Consider the following 21,390-nt stretch of genomic DNA (forward strand, 5'->3'; position numbering starts at 1 on the left):
AACAACTAGTTAAACAGGAAGACAAAGGTAAGAAAAGTTTTCAAATGAAGGAAAGCATGATTGTTGTGGTTAAGATGCTGGGTTGAGAGGTAGGTGATCTGGTTACATTTCTTAACTTTTACATAGACTTTATTACCTTATTCAAGTTATTTAATCTCTCTTTGCTTCAGTTCCAAATATGCAAAATGAGGAAAATAGTACTGTTTTTACCTGTCTTGACTAAGCTCTTCAAAACTGGAGGTTTTACTTAGATATATGTATATATGAGGTAGTAGGGATTCTGTCCAAAGGTTCTGTTTGGTTCTCTATTTCCTACAAGGAGATTTCCTAGCTTTAGTGAAGGATTTAAACAGGAGGCTTGCTTGAGATATCACTAATGGAGGGGTTGATCTGACTCCTGGAAAAGGCCCTTTTGGCAGTCTAGAGCAGATTGTTTTACAGAAAGTCTTGGCCATCTTACTGTTAGTATTACTGAGCTGTTTTGACAGTGTTTCTGACAACCTAACTGGTGGAAGTGAAGTTGAAATCACTGAACCAGTCCTGGCAGAGTAATTTTCTGAAGACTGAAGCTGGCCAACAAAGGAGAGCCATCCCACAATATTTTGGTTACCACTGAAGCCACCTGTCACAGGACACTGAAGTGCCCTGCTCCTAGAAAGGCAGGTGCTGGTTGCCGGGGCAACAGCAGTTTGGTCAGCTGACCAGAAGGGGGCAGGGCCTGGCCTATATAAACAAGCCAGATTGAGACCAAGGTAGTTCCCCTCTGGCAGTTGAGGAAGAGGGAGCTTTGCTGGGAGTAGGCAGACCAGAGAAGCCTGATGGCCTGAGCAGCGTCTGCTTGATGATACTGGGTGGAGGAAACCCTGGTAGGGAGATAAATGATGGATAACCAGTTGGCTTGGAATTTTATGTTGTAGCACAGGAGTGTGAGTTTTCTGTTTTGTAGTGGTGTAAAACCAGAGGACTGGGTGAGGCTGTAGGGGTTGGAGGAGGCCTCATAGGGGCTCCACAGTAGCGTGGAGACCCAGCGCCGGAGAGGACACTGCGTTTTGGGGGGGTATTGACCCCGGCCCCAGTGTGGGCAGTGTCGTGAGGGAAAAGCCCCAGTGCAGGTGCAGGCAAGAATCCCCAGTGGGGCGCAAGACCTGAGAAGGGAGTCTGGGGGGCCAGGCACGGCTACGGCCACCTGAGTCTTGGTGAGAAGCCCCAGTGGGGTGCAAGACCTGAGAAAGGTGTCTGGGGCCAGGCATGGCTACAGCCACCTGCACCTTGATTGTGGGATGGTGAGCGGCCCCAGTGCGGGCAACAGCGCAGGGAAGAGGCCCTAGTGCAGGTGTCGACCGCGAGGGAAGCCAGGAAGCGCCCATGAGGGCGCAGGCAGACAGCTGAGACAAGCCTGAGCGTGTCCGTGAGGGCACGGGCAACGGGGAGAGACGAGCCAAAGGACCCACGTGTGGCCCCAGAGGCTATAGTGAACAGTGTCAGCGAAGGCAGGGCACAGACGGAGATATCTCAGGGCAGCGTGCCAAAGACGGTAAAAAGGCAGCCTCCCTTTTTACTATATCAACATCAAAGATGTGGTGGGCGATAGTGAGGGTGCACTGAAACCAATTTGGCACGGTAGGTAGGGGGTGCTAGGGGAGTTCATGGCACTCCTAGGTCGCATCCTGCCACACCACCACAACCTGTGAGTGAGATTTTTAATAAGTGGAATTTGTAGTGGGAAAAGGTCCTGGATCTCTCTAAACTGGATATTTACTATCAGAGAGAGGGTATTGACCAAACTGTTGGTGTATTAATTTGGGTTGCTCAACTTCTTGCATACAAATTGTATATACTGTTGTTTCATGGGGTTTTTTATTTGCACTCCCCTTTCTTTCTAGATTGAAAGGATTCCCCTAGTCCTTGTTCCCAAAGGACTCATGTGTGCTTGTGTGGAAAGAAAAAATGCCTGTAATGGCAACCAGGGAAGCTTTATTATTATTTCCCAGAGCTTTGAACCAAGAATATTCCAGGAGATAGGGGTTTGAGCCAAAGATATTCAACAGAAGGACCCTTAAAGGCCCTTGTTACAAGTTGCACATTGAACTGCTCAAATGTTGATTGGCCAGTGTTATGTTCAAGTTTGGAGCAGATGCATCTGAAGACTAAAAACTTTCTCTGACTGTCCACAACCTGCACAACTATGAGTTGCTGCTACAAAGCTGGTGAGCCAGGATAGGCTTCTATCCCTGCTGTAAATGGGAGTCTGGTGAGAGATGGGTTGTGGGGGCAGGAACATGAATATGGGAGCTGGAGAGTTAATGGGATGCGGCATAGGCAACTGGTGCCACCTTAGTCAGGGAGTGCACATGCCCCCCCAGCAACCAGTCAGTGACCAGGAGGGTGCCCCACCTGCAAGCGCCAACCGGGAAGTGGCCGTGGGGCTCCCAGAAGTGGCCGCAGTGCTTCATCCTGCGCTCCCACTCCCCGGCTGGTGCTCGCAGATGGGGCACTTTAGTTCCTGCCTGCTCTCCCTGCCCACTGCCTAAGCGGGGAGCGCAGCCTGTCAGGGGGTGCACCAATGCTGTCAAAGAGTGCACCACACTCTCAGGGGATGCACGTGTACCCCTGTGCATCCCCTATGTGTCGCCACTGGGATGTGGATAGGTAACAGAATGGAAGGTGGAAAGGAAATGGTGGTGAGGGAAGGGTGGTAAATGAAGGAAGTCAGCCACTGAAAGATACAATAAGAATTAGAAAGAGGAAAAAAATTAAAGGTGTCATGCTATAATACATTGGGATTTGGAACCTGGGTGTAGGGAGTGTTGGTTGTGCTTCTCAGAGTGGCTGGGACCAGTGAGGGAAGGAACTTTAGGGTTAACTACTACCCCTTTCCCAGGAAGGAAGCCTCAGCTTATCGGCTCCCATTAGATCCCACTCCTAGACATGTCCATGTTCTGTGACCTAACAAGCAGGCATGTGCTTTGCAGACTGTTTGCACAGGGTTGCACCCCTGGGAGTGGGACACCCCCGGGAATGGGAGGGGGAGTTTGCTTGGTGCCAGAAAACTCCCCCCTCCCAGCAGTGGAGTTCCAGGGGTAGAAAGTTTGTCAGCACAGAACAGGAGGGTGTGGGAGGAGACACTGCATCCTCGGATGCTGGAGGACTACAACTTGGTTGGCTCATCTGTGCGGAGTGGGTACATATGAGTTGAGTAACTTGGATCAGAGATAAACCTGCCCTGGAGTGGTGTAACTTTAAGCTGCCTAAAGTGTGCTTAAAACTTTTTAGGTGCTAATGGGTGCATCTACATATTGCCGTATGGCACCATTGCTACAGCGCTGTGCTTTAGTACTTTCTTTTGGAAGTATTAAGGCATGGCATATGACGTAGCATGTCACTATGTCACTGTAGGGCAACATGTAGATACACCCAGTGTGTGGCCAATCCAGGGGTTAAGAGCTTCAGGAGCTAAAATTAATGTATAATAAGGCCCTTAGATATGCTTAACCCAGCCCTTGTTGCTATCACTTGTATCTATAAATTGGATTATGTTAACAAATACAAGAGTAAGGGAGCAGCACAAAGATATGATTGAATTATCTGTCTCGGAGCCATTTTAGAAAGGACACTTTGCTGGTGGGATAGGTAGGTACCAAGAATGTAGTTTCTGTATTTAATCTGATAAAGTTGTGAAGCCGTTGTCACCTGCAGGGTTATCATCAAGTGTATATGTCAGAATCTGTATTAACATTATACTTGCAGCCCTACCAATTTTAGAACATGATATAATGTTAGAATATAATATGATGCATTTGTAGCAAAAGTGAGGCTATGCTGCTGATAAGACAATATGTAGAAATTTCTTCTATCTTGAACATAGTAGCTTAATGGTATTTATTATTTCTTTAGGACATTGGTGGAGATGTGTCTCAATCTGACTGGTCAGCAAACATATTAATAATCTGTGCCCTGTTACTGAATTGAGACCTTTTTAATTTTAAGTATATAGTTCTTGTTGACCTGGGTGTCTGCAGGATGCAGCTGGTTTTGCGTTTCTGAATGTATGTATAGCCCACCCAGATCTTCCCCCCCCCACCTTTCTTCGTACTTCATTTACATCCCATTGCACCAACTGAATTGGTAGATTGCAGCAATTAACCCAGGTGCAAGAGATAAACAAAATGAGACCAGTAGAGTAAGGAAGATTGGCACAAACAAGAGCACCATTAGCTTTGACCTGACAGCTTGCCCAACTGATCAATGGGGGTTTTGTATACTTTCTTAGAATTTAGGACTCGGATGAGTGTATACCAATGAGATTCATGGGGTATTCTAGCACAGAAGAACACAATACAGCATTGTACTTTGCTAGCTATGTCTACCCAGAATCAGTTCTGTAGCAGGAAGGTTATAAATCTTTGAGGATGTCTGGTCTCTGGGCTGTCCCCACAACTAAAAGGCTGATTTATGAACAGTGGGTATCCTCAGGCTAAAACATTTCAAATGCAGGTTGTTTCTGAGCTGACAATAGACAGCAATGCAACAGCAACGGGCTATGCAATTGTCCACTACAATTTACAATAACCTCTCTTTATCTTTCTCCGCTTCACACTCTGGAGAAAGCCAAATGTCCCCCCCACTGTGACAGCTAATGTTTAGTTCTCTTTTATATTTCTGAATGATTCTTAAAAACCCCCCAACCCTTTAAGGCATGTTAACACAAGGGAGATAATTCGCTCCATAAAATGTTAGATATCGGATAAATGTAAGATAATTACTATGAGCACATTGGTATAGATTGATTTCAAGTATGTGCAAACCATGATATGCTTGTGATTTTTTTTTTCCAGCTTTAATGATCAATGTCAATAAAAGTGAAAAAGGAAAAACATACCAGGAGACGCAGAATGAACTATAAAATACTGAAGAAAAGAGAGAAGAGTTAAAAACAAAACCAGAACAATCAGAGCTAAATCTTCAGCTGGTGCAATTTGATACCTTCATTGAACCCACTACAGGGAGGCTGATTTACTCCATTGAGTATTTCACTCTAGTCTTTGAGGTGGTCAGCCTACTGGCCTTTAACCAGAATGGCAGACATTCAGACATTGCTGGAGGAAGAGTGATGTGTTTGTGATTCGTATCTTAGATTACTTTGAGAAAATAGGTGGAAATACAGCCATTTGTTTCTAAAATCTAACCACAGTTGAGAAAATAATCAGTTACTAAAGAGGAGCTGGTCTATGGCTAGACCAGCGGTAGGCAAAATGCGGCCCACCAGGCCGTTTTATCTGGTCCACAGGGCCCCTAAAAAATGTAGAAAATTAAATAGTTATCTGCCCCTGGCTGCCTGTCATGCAGCCCTTGATGGCTTGTCAAAACTCAGTAAGCAGCCCTCCACCTGAAATAATTGCCCACCCCTGGGTTCAAGTTTACCTGATTGCCTTATCCCTACTCCAGGGTATGTCTGAACCGCTGCGTCTCAACAGAGCCCCAGGAACTAGTGTGCTTTAGTGAGGCACAGTCTCCTCTTGGCCTTATAGGCACATAAAAGGAGCCCATTCACTGCACTGTACCTTAGTTTCTACAATCTCCTCTCCTCCTGCATGAAGGCTAATGTTCCCAAGAGTGCAAGGAGGGAGCAATCCTTGTGTTAACTAGAGCAAGGGAAAGGCAGAACAGAGTCTAAAGATCACAGGGGAACAGTGAAGCTTCTTGAACCCTCCCAATCTTATTCAGTAACCAAGCATCATATGGCTCTTAATTCATGGTGTACATTTGCCTCTGTGTTAAGCTTTTCCTCCAGCCACCTCTAAGCTTAAAAGGACCTCTATTTTATGGAGAAAGAGGCACATGGGCAAAGAAGGGTTCTACAAAAAAGGAGAGAGTAAAGAAAATCCTATATAAAGTAAGGCTTTTTTCTTCTACATTTAAGCAGCAATCTATTCGAGTTGTATTGTACATTAGCAACTGCCATTGAGTTATTATGAAGGTTGATCTTTCATTTATTACTAGGTAGTAGGTCGTATCCATGACTGGTGAATAAGTTTACATCAGCAAGAGAAATTACACCATTGGAGTAAAGAGCACAAATATGGCCTCACTACTGATCACATTCCTACACACGCTTAACTTTAATCTTGTGGCTATTGAAACAAATGAGAAGGTAAAATAAAGTAAGTAAGTATTTGCAAGATCTGGCCTTGTGTGTATATATACATGCACGATTAGGGAAGCATTCTGCATACTTAGTTCCAGGAGGAATCAGTTGCAAAAAGTGCTGGCAACTGCAAAGAGAAAAATAATTGTGTTCAAATACTGAAAATGTAATTCAGTAGGAAACAAAAGAAGGTAGAGTATTTAGGATCGTCTGGAGGGCTAGCATGAAGGAACTAACATATTTGAGAATAATTTTCATACTTAAAAGACTAGATTATGAAGTCCAGGGAATGCACTGACTCAGACTTTTAGTTCATCTCTGTATCTACATACAGTATAAACAGCAGTATTGCTAATTGCCATAGCAACTACAGCACAGGACTATTACAAGGGAAAATGAGCAACACTGTGTAACAGATGAGAAGAACATATATGTTGACTTAATTCCAAAGTCCCTATAGAACTTCCTGGCAGGCAGCTCTTATGGCTCTGGGGACAGAGCAGGGTCCTGCATTCCTGATCAATATGTCTGCTGAAGTCTCTCTCCTCCCAAAGAGAGTAAGGAGACACCAGGTAGTAGTAGTAAAAAATACTTCATTAATTATCCAGCATTTTTGCCATATGTCAATTTCTTCCAGCTAGAGCTTCAATTATTTGCTTATACTATAAAATATGACCTTCTTCTTTAAATGGGCATAAAGGTGCATTTTATACTCTCACTAAACAATGTTGTTGAAAACATTGCCAAGTGTAACATATAACACATTTATTCCAGAACCCTTTTTGAAGCCTGACAATTCGTTTCTGTCTAACAAGCTTCTGTTTCAAGTTTTGGGGGAAAAATTAATTGACATGATGTTTTTCTATGGAACTTAAATTAGCCTGGTTATTTTTTTTCTGGACAGCTTTTACTGCCTCAAGCATAACTTACATGTTTGAGGGATTAATGTTAACCATGCCCGTCCTAATTTGCTCCCAGTTTTTTGTATGTGTGTGGGTGCATCTACACATGCAATTAATGACTGGACACAATTTACACCCATTATCAGTGTCTAGACATGCATTTAATTGCATGTTATTACCCCACTGTAAGATGGTACTGTCCCTGACAGTAGTACCTTACTGTGGTGTAAATGAGTTTACTGCAGCCTAATAGTGTTGCACATGTAGATGGTGATGCTTTACTCTGCAGCTAATAGTCTACTTTGCAGTTAAGCGTGTGTGTGTGTGTGTGTGTGTGTACACTAGCAGTAGTGCTGGTAGTTAACTGTAGCTGCAGAGCTGGCAGGAGGATTACAGTATAGTTTTGGCCATACAAGGGCTATCATTTGCAGCCCTCTCTGAGGGGAAAAGGAAGAGGATGAGTACTGTACCAGAAGTTAATATAGTGTCCAGTAGTGTAGCAAAAGGAAGAGGTAGCTGGGTCTACAGTATACTGCAACAGTTACTTTGTTATGACTTTGCAGGCTGCAACTTTCATTCTGTGCTGTCTGTTTGTTGATGCGTACACAGACGGGACTGTAGCTCCCCAGTGGCAGGGTCCTCTCTCAGGCATGAGGAAAGAAATGCCTCAGAACCTAGGTTTCCTGAGTCCCCTGTTCAGTACTGTACCCACTGAACCTGCTGCTTTCTCTCTGTTCAGTCTTAACTTTAATGGAATGTTAGAATTATTCAAAGACACAGAGTTTGCCATAGTGGACTGGTAATCTAATGAGATCAGATATTTTTGGGTGATTGTCAGTGCTGTATAGGCTGGAAATACAGGACAGCCTCATTATAACAAACTGTTTATGATACACCCTTGCTTCTAACTATTCTAACAGCAGGAACCATTTTTTCCTTTATGATGATACAGCAAATTGATTAACTCTGGTCCCTGACAGATGTTAAAGTAATGGTGGGATTTGGATTCAAGGAATTTTTATGCTACATCCCCAAAATCATACTTCCTTCCATTCCAAACCAGGACCTGCAGATCAGGCTGTGGGGGAAACTCCAAGTCTTAAACTGGAACCCAGAGCTACCGTGGTTCAACATTCAGCTGATTGCTGGCATTAGCCTTGGGCAGCCCCAGGTCTGGTCCTGTTCTTGGGGCTGTCTGGGGCAGATGCTGACAATTGGCCTGGGACAGCCTGGTGAGAGACATATGCCACGTGTTCAATTTAAGGCCTTATACAGTCCAGCCAAAAAGATGTTCTACATTTATGTGTGTGGAATTATGCATTATATGTGAAACATAGTTGTGGCTGGTTTACCAGTTTATGGTGCCATAAATTGGTTGAACATGTGGCATAATACAATTTATGGAATGATTAATTTGCTAATTGTGCTGTAAATGCATTGCCTGCCAGGGTCCTGTATTATAGTGAACCCTTCTTTCAGTGAGCTTTTCTCCTAGTCCCATGGATGTTCATTATAATGAGGCCATACTGTATTATAACAGCAGCAATCTTTTTATAATATTTCTGCTTTCAATACCAGAAAGAACCAGGGGATCTAGAAGCTTATGGAAGTGGGGGGAAAAAAATGACTAAAAGAGTGTCATCCAAGCCTCGGCTGTTCTAAACCTTTCACATCTAGTTTGGTCCATTGCTTTGGGAAGGGTCTTATTTTGTTTAACCTTGCTCATCTTATTCCTGAAATTCAGAATGATTTTATAATGATTCCAAAATTTATTCTCAGATGATGGGGCACACAGTGTATAACCACATGAACTCCCTTACATATTTCTATGCTGACCAATTATGCTTTAGAGACTTAGTAGCAAGAGCCAAAATAGAAGTAAAAGCCTGATAGGCTATAACTATTACTAGAAAAAAGTAAATGCAGCACACTGGCATTGTTAACACAAACAGTCATGCACTTCCACCTTCTCTGGTTTCAAGCTTTGGTAATATAACAGAGAGTAAACACAGGATAAAAGATTTTGTGGCATAAATGTAATGGGAAACCACAGCAAAGGCAAGGAAGCCTGCTTCACTAAGCACCAGCTGTAACACTGCACCTCAGTAGCTTTCAAGCACCTGCTCTTACCCAAACTCACAATACTGATGAAAAAGACACTTCTTCTCTCACAGAAGGGCATTGTGCTGGTGAATTTCAATACACTGGCAGGAACAGAAACTTCAGTCATTAAGGTGGGGAAGAGATTGCCATATGCTGAACTTATCATGTTCCAAGGTGCATCTTTTTATTGATCAGGCTGCAGCTCATCTGGCTTCAGCATCATATGAAGGTCTCTGCTTTGAGGCAAAATGAGGAGAAAATGTATTCTCTCTCTGGCAAAATAAGAAACGTATTTTTTATGCTACCTGTGGCATCAGGAATGTGGTAGGATAGGAAGTGACGGCAATGCAGCATGATACTGGTATCACACCCCCACCCCACAGGCAATAGTAGCATCTCCACATCTGGCACATCCAATATGGTATAAATAATGCACATGGAAATCATGAATGGCATATGGCTAGTCAAAAAGGGTCCAGAAATAGACAGCAAACTTTCATACCGAGTATGCTACATCTCCAAGAGTCCTTGACTTACAATGTAATTAACTAATACTGATGATGAGCTGCATTACAGAATTAACTCCTTTCTGTATCCTTTCCCTGCTTGGAAGGGGAAATAGTGCTCAACTAGCATGTTGGCTTCAAATGTCACTGTGCAAAAAAAACAAACAAACAGTCCTTATGAAAATATAAGATTCTATAGGCATGTGCACCTTCTGATACCTGAAACTTTCCTGATGCCATGAACTGATTTATTAGTAGGAGTGTGTGAAGTGGGCCCTATTCAATTCGGATTTGGCCTGAATCGGGGTGAGCGATTCAATTTGTTGATTCAGATCACTGTCCCTGGTTCGATTTGGCCGAATCTGAAGAGTCAATGATGATTCAGAGAATCAGCGATTTGGACATAGATACAGCTTTAAAAGTTTTTTTCTACAGACCTTGAGGTGGCAGTGCGGCTCATGATTGCTGTGATGCTGGGGTGCATAAAGCATGCCACAGCAGTGTGGGGGGGGGCCTCCACATGCTCTGTGGCCTCCCTGCATGCTCCCCAGAGGACCTGGAAGTGGACTGGTCTGCTGCCGAGCATGCTGGGGAGCCCTCTATGCCTCTGTGGGACACCCCAGCACTGCAGCACTCACGAGCTGCCTGCTACCTAAAAGTATCTTTAAAAAAAAACAACAACACATTTAAAGCTGTATCTGTGTCTGAATCTCTGAATCTTTCTGAATCTCTCTGAATCAATTTGGAAGGTTCTGATTTGATTCGGAGAGATTAAAGGGATTTGGAGATTCGACCACTGAATTGGGCCGAATCTCCACTGAATTGAATCACGGTCTGAAGCTTCACACAGCCTATTAGTCATAGATTCTATAGCCAGGAGGAATCGGTCTGATCATCTAGTGTGAATTTCTGTATAACACAGAACTTGGACTTCTCAGGACTTCCCTAATTTAATCCTTCTTTGAACAAGATCACGGTTTATAGAAAAAAAAATATCAACTTTATTTAAAATGTCCAGTGGAAGAGCATCCATGACAATTTTTAGTAAGTGTTTCTAGTGGTCAGTTCCCCTATCTGATATTTCTAGTTGAATTTGTGCAAGACCAACTCTCAGGTACTATATCTTGCTATGCCTTTGCCAGCTTGCCTGAAGAGCCCACCAAGCAGATTTCTGTTTACCATGCAGATATTCACAGACTCAAATCTTAGTCTACATTACTCTGGTTAGGCATTGGTAGTTCTCATTAGCCTTTCAACAAAACTTCAGGTCTGTTGATTATCCATATAACACCGAGGTCCTTTTTCTATCACAGTTTTTCAAGATAGAAATGTGAATTGCATTCAAATTCTTTGTTCCTAGAGCCTTACATTGGCCATATTGAAACACAAAGTACTTTATACACAGAATTTCAAGCAATCCAGATCACTTTGTGTTGTACTTTCATTTTACTGAAGATCTCTCTCCCAGTCTGTACATCATCTGCAAAACTGTGAATAGTAATCTTGTTTTCTTCAAATGATAAATGGCATGGGGTCAATGATAAATAATGGAGACCACTAGAACTGCATCCACTTGTTGACAGTTCTCCATTAGCAACTTCATTCGGTGACCTGTCAGCCATTTTTAAAATCTATTTAATAGGTACGTATTGATTTTTGTAACAGCCTACCTTGCTAAGAAAAACATTATGTGGTACTAAGAGATGCTTTACAAAAGTCTAGTTATATTACGTCAACACCATTACCTTCATCAACATTTGTAATCTTATAGGATAAAACATTACCAAGGACATTTGAGAACATTTTTTTTTTTTTTATAAGCCCAGGTAGAAAAAGCATAAATTACCCCCACTTTGAGTCTTTATTAATCCTGTTCCATATCAGCTGTTCCATCTTTTTGCCTGTGATGGATTTCAGGCTGTCAGTTCTTTAGGTACTCAGGTCATCCCATTAGTATCAGGCATACTAACTGACAAACTTATTTTCAATTCTCTGGAATGTCCCTAGTGCTCCAACATTATTGAAAATCATCATTTAATAGATCAAGAACCTCATCAGCCAATGCTTCTAGAACTTTTGGGTGAATCTGATCATACTACCTAATTGCCCCTTATGAATGATGGGATGTTTGAGGGAGTGTGTACATGCCTCCTACCCTGCTCACCCTTTGGGGCCAGCCATGTAAACAGTCCTTCCTGTTGCCACTACCTCATCCTCCAGCCTCCAGCATGGTGGCTGTCTCCCCCTGCCTGACTCCACCTCCTCCCATGAAGCAGTGGGGCTTCCCTCTGCCTGACGAAGTGGCAGTGGCAGTGGCAGCAGCAGCAGCTCCCTCCCCCAAGCCCACTCACCTCTGCTGCCTCCTGAGGAGCAGCAGGGCTTCCCTTCAACTGAAGTGGCAGTGCCCTCCCCACCACACTCACACCTCTGCCTCCTCCTACAGAGCAGTAGGACTTGCCTCTGCCTGAGGAGGTGGCAGCAGTGGCTGCGGCTCCCTCCCCAACCCGCCCTCCAGCCTCTGCCTGTGCATCCTCCCACAGAGCCGCAGGGCGTCCCTCTGCCTGAGGCAGCGGCTCTCTCCCCCCCGGCTTGCCTCTGCCTCCTCCTGTGGAGCAGCGGGGCTTCCCTCTGCTTGAGACGGTGGTGGCTCCCTCCTCCCCACCCACCTCTGCCTCCGCCTCCTCCTATGGAGCAGCAGGGCTTGCCTCCATTTGAGAAGGTGGTGGTGGTTGCGGCTCCCTCCCCCTGCCCAGTCTCCCACCTCTACCTGCGCATCCTCCCATGGAGCAGTGGGGCTTCCCTCTGCCTGAGGCAGTGGTGGCAGTGGCTCCCTCCCCCCTGCCCATCTTCACCTCCTCCTGCGAAGCAGTGGGGCTTGCCTCCACCTGAGGAGGTGGCAGTGGCTGCGGCTCCCCCCTTGCCCAACTTCCTGTCTCCTCCTGTCTCTGCCTGCAGATCCTCCCGAAGCAGTGGGGCTTCCCTCCACCTGAGGAGGCGGCAGTGGCAGGTCCTCCCACCACAGCCTCCACCTCTTCCTGCAGAGCAGCAGGGCTCCCGCCTCCCTGCCTTAAGCAGTGGCAGCTCCCTCCCTGCTTGAGGAGGTGGAGCCCCCACATCCAACCATCACCAGCCCTCTCAGAGGCGCATGCACAGTTGCCCAAAAGCATTACAGACAGACACACAGACAGAGTAAGCCCTTTATTGTATTAGAATATCAAGCACTAGTAGCTGCTGCTTAAAATTCCCTCTAGTTACTTTTGGAATGGGAAGTGTTTTATTTCATATGAAAACCTCATCTAGCTTTTTCTCAAATACAGCACAGAAACAGCTGCCAACATATCTTAATATAAATAAAGGGTTTTGTTTCCAATAAAATATCAGTAGTCTAGCTGAAAACAAACAGGAAAGCTCTGTTACTGCCTTCCAGTAGAAAAAATAAGCACTGAAAATGCCAGTGTTCTACAACTATCTTCATTAAAACAGAAATTTAATAGTCACCAGACTAGCTATTTCACTTATTTGCAACAATGTCCAGGAATGTCTTACTAACAACATTTTCCCTAGGAACATTTTCTCATACCATGTATTCAGATGACACTCCATCTAAGGTCAACAGCTGCTTAGGAGCAACGTACCTACATGATTCTGACCTGCTGATGCTGCTAACAGGTGTCAACTTTATTAATGAATTACATTTGCAACTAATTCTGAGTAATTTTCTGAATCCAGAAAAATACTTTGAAAACCTAACATAGGGGTCAGCAACCTATAGCCTATGGGCTGGATGCAGCCCATGAAGGTCCACCCTGGCCTGGGGCGACACAGCAAACTGAGAGGCACATGGCTGTTCCATGCCACCTGTTCCCTCCACAGCAGCCTCTCTGTAGCTTTCATACCTGTGTTTACCCTTACTCCTGAGTGGCCAGTTATCTGTGAGAGTATTATTCTCTAATGTGTTTGTTCCTTCACCAAGTATGTGCCCTCCAGACTATCCTAAGTACTCGACCTTCCTTTGTTTCCTGTTGAATTACACTTTCAATATTGAATAAAATTATTTTTCTCTCTACAATTGCTAGCACTTTTGCCACTGGTTTCTCCTGGAACTAAGTAAGCAGAATGCTTTCCTAATCAGATCTTGCAAATACTTACTTACTTACTTAATTTTACTATAGTAAGCATTCTCATTTGTTTCAATACTCACAAGATTGAAGTTAAGTACATGTAGGAGTGTTATCAATACAGGGGCTCATATTTTGAGCTCTTCAGCTCATGGAGGGAGGGGTGAGGAGTAGGGGGAATTGTGGTTCACAGCAAGGGGCTAGGCTATGGCAGCAAAAGGTTGCCAACCCCTGCCCTAACACAATTAACTCTGAGTTGTTTTAAAAGTTGTGGTAGATACAGCCCAAAGCGTGTGTTTCCCCCATAGCTGAAGGGCTTGACATAAAGATGGTATCTTGCCTAATTTGTATTACTAATAGATCAGCTTTCCTCATTCATTAATGTATTAATTGTACAAAGCTGCATGAATACAGTAAGCATTTGACTGTGCATTCTTTGTTTGTGTTGATGCTTTCTCATATAAGTCTTGATTGCACAACCTTCAGGAGACAATGCTAGTGTTCAGAGTCTTGTTGTGGGGAGAATGGATAGGAAGGAAGCAGAGGAAGGAGAGTAGAGCACCTAGGCAGGAGAGATGGCAAATGAAAAGGAGTAGTGGGCAGAAGTCAGGATGGAGGTAGATAAGAGTAGAAAAAAAGAGGAGGGAGAGGAGAGACAAAAATAGGAAAAAAAAGACTTGGAAGCGACCTCTGGGGTCATCCAGCAAGATTATCCCAGCCCGGTGTTTGTCTAACCTGCTCTTCTAAACTTCCAAGAATAAAGATTCTACAATCTCCCTTTTGATAATTTGTTCCAGATCTTAACCAACATCAAAGTTAGAACTGTTTTTTCTAATGTCCAATCTAAATTTTCCTTGTTGCCATTTAAGGTAACTAATCCTTGTCCCATTCCCTATGGCCACAGAGAAAAGTCTATATCACCCTTTTTGTTATAAGAGTTCCCTGTTTTTGCAGATGGATTTCAAATCCTTCCTTAGTCATCCTTTTTCAAATTAAATAATCCCAGTTTCTCCAACCCCCCCCCTTGGGAATCATGGTTTCTAGACCTCTAGTCATTTTGCTGCTCTCTGCAGGACCCTTTTGAATATGTTCATGTCTTCGATGAGGTGCAATGCCAAAAGACATACTGAAGCAAAGCAAAGAAAGGACTGTAACAACTAGACATATATATTTCTAAACTTGGAATTAAATCAAGAAGTTTTGTCTCATAGTTTTTGATTATTTTGACTATGTCTCTGTTTCTCAGTTGTAAAATATTATTAGAGAGCTTTGTGACAGTAAACACAATAATATTTGTGAAGCACTCAGATGTTATAGGGAGCATAGCATAGGAATGCCCAAGAGCAAACAAACAATTTTGTATTCGGTGTGGAATTTAAGTGGCGTTTTATAAATAAGTCTTGAGGGGACACAGAATGAGGAGGATGAAGAATTTTGAATAACTATCTATTCACTTAATAAGGTAGGAGATCTAGGGGAAAAGGGTATGTGGTTATGAAATTAAAGTTTTTATCATAATGCAGACATTGCAGTTGCATTTCCTACCTTTTCAGTGTTGTCTTTGCAAGCATAATGTGCCATTAATATTTTTTTTGTATGAAATGCAAAATACGCTGTTGATTTATTTTGGTTACTTAGCCAGAAACTGAAGAGGAGACACTAATGATCCTCTTAATCTAGGTGTATAATTATCTGCTTTACATACATTCTTAGTTATGACAATTAGATTATGTTTAATAGTGATGGATGTTTAAATGTCCTTCATTGTGTTCTTTTCATGGCAGCAGCAAATGCCATAGAGCTGAATAATACTGAGAACAATTAATACCATTGTCAAAGGTCTGTTTCAATTATGCCTGAATTAGTGCTGGTAGGGCAAATCAAGAAGTTACTGGTCAAACATTTACAAGTTATATACAAGATGAAGGAACTGTTAAAAGTAAAAGGCTCCGCAGAAAAATATGCAATTCTAAAACATTTATGCAAATTTCCAGCTGAACAAAAGTATATCTGCATGCAAATGAAATGTTAGCCCGTGGAATATTTTAGGAAGTGTGACACATTGCATATTTCCTGAAGACCCTAAGTAAACCCCACTATGGGATGTTCTGATTACAACTGTCCTTCAGAAAACCTTGAGCATGTTCAGGCACATCAACTCTTCTTTCAGCTATTTCTGAAAGGTAACTAGTCTAAGTAGCAAGGTGCTGGTGTCTCCAGCATGTAGATCAAAGTCCCCTTAGGTCAATAGAATAATTTACTTCAGTGGATCTGTCCTCAACTGAAGTTAATGGGTGCTGAAGGATAGCAAGTGCCTCTCAGGATGTGCTTAGTACTTTATGGAATTAGGTACCCATAAAGGTTCCCTCTGACATGCCCATATTGACTAACTGTCCTTTCCAGGAGGGGCAATTTATATTGCTTGACAAAATACTGATATTTCCCTTGTTGCTGTCACAAAATAATTTTGCTGAATCTATTTCATTTTAAAGTTGTGTTCTCAAACACTACAGTGACTACACGTTTGCTAACTTTTCCCATAATTGCCTTCAGATACTGACATTGGGTTTTAACACTTAAGATCAGCCTTTGTTTTTGCATTGGCTTGCTTCTTTGGCCTTTTGGTTAGGAGCAAGCATGACTGTGGGGTGGGAGGGGATCTGAACTCCAACACCTTTGGGTTTGGGGCCTGCACATAGGATGCCTACAATGGATTTAGGAAGTAGCCGAAGTCCCAGAGGGAGGAATGTGCCTGGCGGTAGAACCACATAGACTTGAATGACTGATTTGGAATTCAGAATTAATTCAGCCTGAAGCCAAAAAACTATGATAGTTTCCCAACAGCATATTCACCCTATATGGGCCATGTGTTTTATAGTCATGCTCAGTATTGGCTGCATTTAATCAACTTCATAGTTAGTTTCCATTACTGAGCACATTCTGCTTTTGGCAGCAATTTAATGAGGTTTTCTTGTAAGAGAAGCAGGTAAGAAAGGCACTTTCCCTTCCATGCTGATTGCAGGTGGGGTGGATGGTATTCATCTTGTATTCAAGTAAATAAGGTACATTTTCAAATATCTCTCTACAGTTATTAGAGATTCAACCATTTTTTTAAACAAAATCTGAAATTATCAGGCAATAATCTGATTCTAAAAGGTGAGGCTCTAAGGAAATACCAACAAATACGAGCATTGGCCCCAGTGATTTTCTGACGTGTAATGGTCTAACTACCCAGACCTGTACTGCAGACCCGTGGCCATTTGGACTGACCTACAGATCTATCACTTAATTCAAATATCCAAGGGCGCACAAGTTGGATGACTGCATATTCAGATGTCTTCTTGTGCTCCATTTTGACTGAAAACTACGGTCGAGCCCATAATAGGCACAGCTTTGTATAGCTTCATACAGTGGTCACACATACTGAGCCAAATAACAGTAAGTAAAGCTGGAGTATCTCATCAGCTTTGTTATCTAGTTTGGAAAGAAAACTGTACAAATTCTTACCTTGTGGTGGCCAGGCTTTATAACACATTTACTAGGAAGGACCAGTCAACATTGTTCTATAATAAACCTCACAAAAAGTCTGTCCATATTATAACTAAACTGCTCAAAGCTAAATGTTGCCTGACAGAATTTTGTCAGAGGCTATGTCTTAACTGCAATTAGCAATACTCTGTGTGAAGCTTCGCTGGCTGTTTCATTTCAATGCTGTTTTGACTCATTTTGAGCTCAAAACAGTGAAACCAAAGTGAAATGAAGGGCTTTGAAACAGCCTCGAAATGAAACGAAGGCAGGCAAAATGTTTAGAAAGTTTCAAAATGTTTTGAATTCTGAAGCAGCCTAGTGGTGGTGGGAGGCAGAGGTGGGGAGAATCAAGGCTGTGCTCCGAGTGGCTGCACAGCACCATGTGGCTCAGTCCCACAGGGAGTGCAGTCCTGGCTCTTCCTACCTCCTTGGATTGGCTCTGGTGTGGGGCCCAGGGAAAATCAGCTCATGAGCAGACCTGCCACTTCCCTGATCCTGAGGCAGCAGCAGGTCCCTGCACGAGCTAATTTTCCTCGGACCCCGTGTCAGAACTGATCAGAGGAGGATGTGGGGCCTGGGGCAAATCTCCTTGCATGGGGACCCACCACTGCCCAGGGATGGGATCCCTGCATGAGCTGATTTTCCCTGGGCCCCACACCAGAGCCAACTGGAGAAGGGTGCAGGGCCCAGGGTGAATCAGCTCATGCACAAACCCATCGCCACCCCAATCCCGAGGTGGTGGTGGGTCCCCGCGTGAGCCGATTTTCCCCGGGCCCCATGCTAGAGCCAATCAGAGGAGGGTGCAGGGCCCAGGGAAAATTGGCTCGTGTGGGGAACTGCCCCTGCCCTGGGATCAGGGTGGGTCCCCAAATGAGCTGATATGCCCCGGGCCCTGTACCAGAGCCAGCTGGAGGAGGGTGCAGAGCTTGGTGTAAATCACCTTGTGCGGGGACCCACCCCCACCTCAGGATTGGGGCAGAGGCACGTCCCCACACAAGCTGATATGCTTTGGGCTCCATACCAGAGCCAGCCCAAGGAGGGAGTGGGGCCCAGGGCAAATCAACACATGTGGGAACCCACTCCTACCCCGGGACTGGGGCAGAGGTAGGTCCCCACACAAGGTGATATGCCCCGGGCCCCATACCAGAGTCAGCCCCAGGAGGGTGCGGGGCTCAGGGCAAATCAGCTCATGCAAGGACCTGCCTCTGCCCCGATTCTGGGGTGGGGGCAGATCCCTGCACGGTGGGTCCCCACATGAGCTGTTTTGCCCTGGGCCTGCCTGCTGCTGGTCCCAAGCGGCAGCACCAGCCTCCTGTGATCTGGGAGGCAGATCGGAGGCCCACACCCCCGGGAGCAGTCTGGTATAGCCCCTGCAGCCTTCCCAGGGGTGCAGGCAAATCCCCAATCTGCCTGCTGGATGACAGGAGATTACTGCTGCCCATGCTGGGAAGATCGGAGCTGCTACTGGTGAAGCTAGGCACTGCAGCTGCTGGCTGTGGGTGAAACGTCAAAACAGCACTGAAACAGCCAAAGAGTTTCAATGAAATGGAACACTGCTTTTGAAACGAAACTCAAAATGAAACACTGTTCCATCGAAACGTCAAAACAGAAGTCTAAGCGGAACACTGTTGTTTCGCATAGCCTTATTAATAACCTTTTGTGTTAGCTTAGCTGGTATGAGAGCAACCTTAATGACAAATTACTGTATGGTTACAGAGTAGTTTTGTTAGCTGCTGATGAGTGTTGCTAATACAAGTTGTACTTTCTTTTCCCTAAGGATGTCTGTACATGTGCTCTGGGGTGGGGGTAGGGGTGCGGGAGCATTTTAATTAGAACAGTTCCCAGACAGCAGCTCTAATTAAAATGCCACCATGTTATTCAGCATCCCACTTTTCAAAATGACCATGGGGATGCTTTAACTAAAGTTAATTCAACAAGTTTTAGTTAAAGCGACCCCCACTACTATTTTCAAATGCTTGATATTGAATGCACGTGATGTTGCAATGCACTGGAGCCAGAATTTGAACTTGTCAGCAGAGACTCAATTAATCGTGTACATGTATGGGCACCCTACCAGAACAGCTAACTTGGTAAAAGCACTAGTCCACGGCATGAAAAGGTTTTTGCCTGGGCTCAGATCTGAAAAAGGACTTGAGTGTTTAAAGTGGGACTTAGGCAGAACTTAAGGATGTTTATATATGTGCTCCAGGAGTAGGGGGAGTGGGCTGCTACATTTTGGGCTTGGAGAGCTGCTCAAATTAAAGTGCCCACAGTGTCTCATGTATGAGTGTTCCTGCACTTAAAAATGATGGCAGGGGCAATTTATCTAAAACTCCTGGAACAAGCTTTAGATGAAGTGCCCGGCCACCATTTTTAAGTGCAGGGATGCTGATGCTCGAGACACTGGCTGCTGCTGCTGCTGGAGCACTGTAATTACCATCTGATGCGCTGTAATTACAACATGTCAGAGCAGCTTCGCTGTCTAAATCCAAAATGTAGATCCTTTAAACCCCTGCTCAGCTGCAGCCTAATTTGGACACGCCTAAAGTTTTTAACAATGAAATACTTCCAAATACCAAATATTCTCCAAATACCTAAAGTTCTGCTTCTGGGCATGTCCTGCTAAGACCCTCAAAATAGGTGTACATTTACTTGTCTTGCCTGCTAGGTGTTCAACAGGATAGGCACAAAATGTAGCAGCAGCCAGCTTCTTTGAAAACTTATTGCTGTTATGGTGATAGTGGTGTTTCTCCCTAGAGTGAAGTGGTTAGAGTGTTTGATCAGGATGAGTGGAGACATGAGCTCCAGTCCCTGCTCCAATAGTTATTTCAGTATTTTATCTTGAAACTATTTAACTTAAGATACACAAATAGTCCTTGCAGCAAGGTCTAAAACTGCCGTCTCCCTGTCCAAGAAAAGCTTACACTCTGGTAGTTAAAGCCACACTTGCCATATTTTGTGTACAGCAGGGGTGGCCAAGTGTATGCCAAGTGTAATATGAGCACCCTCACTATGTGGCATGCAGATCAGGGACAAAACAGAAAGTAGAGGAATAAATCAGGCAGGGGAAGGGGATTGAAGTGGCACTTAGGGAGGATGCTAGGCTCATCTTGTTTCATGTCTACCAAAAAGGTTGGCCTCTGCTGGTGTAGAGCCAAATCTAATGAATTAAACCCCTCTGGCAACACAGGTGGAGAAACACCTACTCTGTTGATCTTGATAGGACTGGGGTGAGCCAAGAGTGTGAAAGAGACCAAACTGGGACAGGTACTGTAGGAAGGGGATGGGGAAAAAAAGTATCAAAGAATATGTGATACTGTAATTAAGACGGTCTCATAATGCACTCATAGAAGGGAAATAAACTAAAATGGAGCAGACAACTTAACTCTGGTCTTCCCTATGCTCTAAGTCAGTGGTTCTCCCCCCTTTTAGACTTGAAACAGCCCTGGATGCACTCAAGGCACCCCTCCAAAAATGCTAGCTCTTAGTTTTCACTCTTCATTGCCTACAAAAAAAATAACAGAGCAGTTTTTCTGTTGCAACAGACTCAGAAAGACCACAACTCTGGATTGCTACGTTACTGTAGGATGGTGTCTAGACATGCCCACAGAGACTTCTCCATGGCAGTGGAAGAACGGGGGCCTGTACCACGTTGCAAGTGATGGCAGAGCGCAGCTAATACAAGAGGGAATCAGCAGAACAGACTGTTGTGGTAAAACTGGGGCCCAGAGACGATAAAAAGAACAAAACTGCAGGGAATAAAGGAGGTTTCTATCTCGGCTCCTGCCCAGGGAGTTGCATTGCAGGTGCTGCCTGGGCCAGCCAGGGGTCCAAAAAAAAAAATCTGGCTAAAGTAGGATCTGGAAGCTGAAGTATTAACCCACGTGCCCTTTTCCTTGTGCCCTCCAGAGCCTGCAGGTACTGAGCCCACGGAGGGAACACACAGGAGTGACAAAGGGGGTCACCCCCCACCCCCAGTGCTGCCAGGGGTGCCCCACCAGGCACTGGGCTTACTCACGCGTGAGACATGGCTCCGGTGCTGACTCCTGTCCTCGCCGCCCTGCGCTGCCGCACGCACACAGACACCC

General features: G+C 44.4%; 1 protein-coding gene across 2 annotated transcripts in view; it reads right to left on the bottom strand.

Annotated features, from left to right (window-relative positions):
• IQCA1 (IQ motif containing with AAA domain 1) overlaps positions 1 to 21,384 on the bottom strand; it is a 186,996-nt gene extending 165,612 nt beyond the window's left edge. The window contains exon 1 of one of the 2 annotated variants that reach the window (XM_019553998.1): positions 21,321 to 21,384. In XM_019553998.1, the coding sequence (XP_019409543.1) occupies positions 21,321 to 21,331 (11 nt within the window). In that variant the 5' untranslated portion in view covers positions 21,332 to 21,384. Of the gene's footprint in view, positions 1 to 5,561; positions 5,671 to 21,320 lie in introns of those variants that run through there. The other variant, XM_019553999.1, reaches the window with a different exon arrangement.
• Positions 21,385 to 21,390: the final 6 nt, after the last annotated feature.

Source organism: Crocodylus porosus, unplaced genomic scaffold (genome assembly GCF_001723895.1).
Source record: "Crocodylus porosus isolate Cpor-Errol unplaced genomic scaffold, CroPor_comp1, whole genome shotgun sequence".
In the NCBI taxonomy this organism is placed as follows: domain Eukaryota; kingdom Metazoa; phylum Chordata; order Crocodylia; family Crocodylidae; genus Crocodylus; species Crocodylus porosus.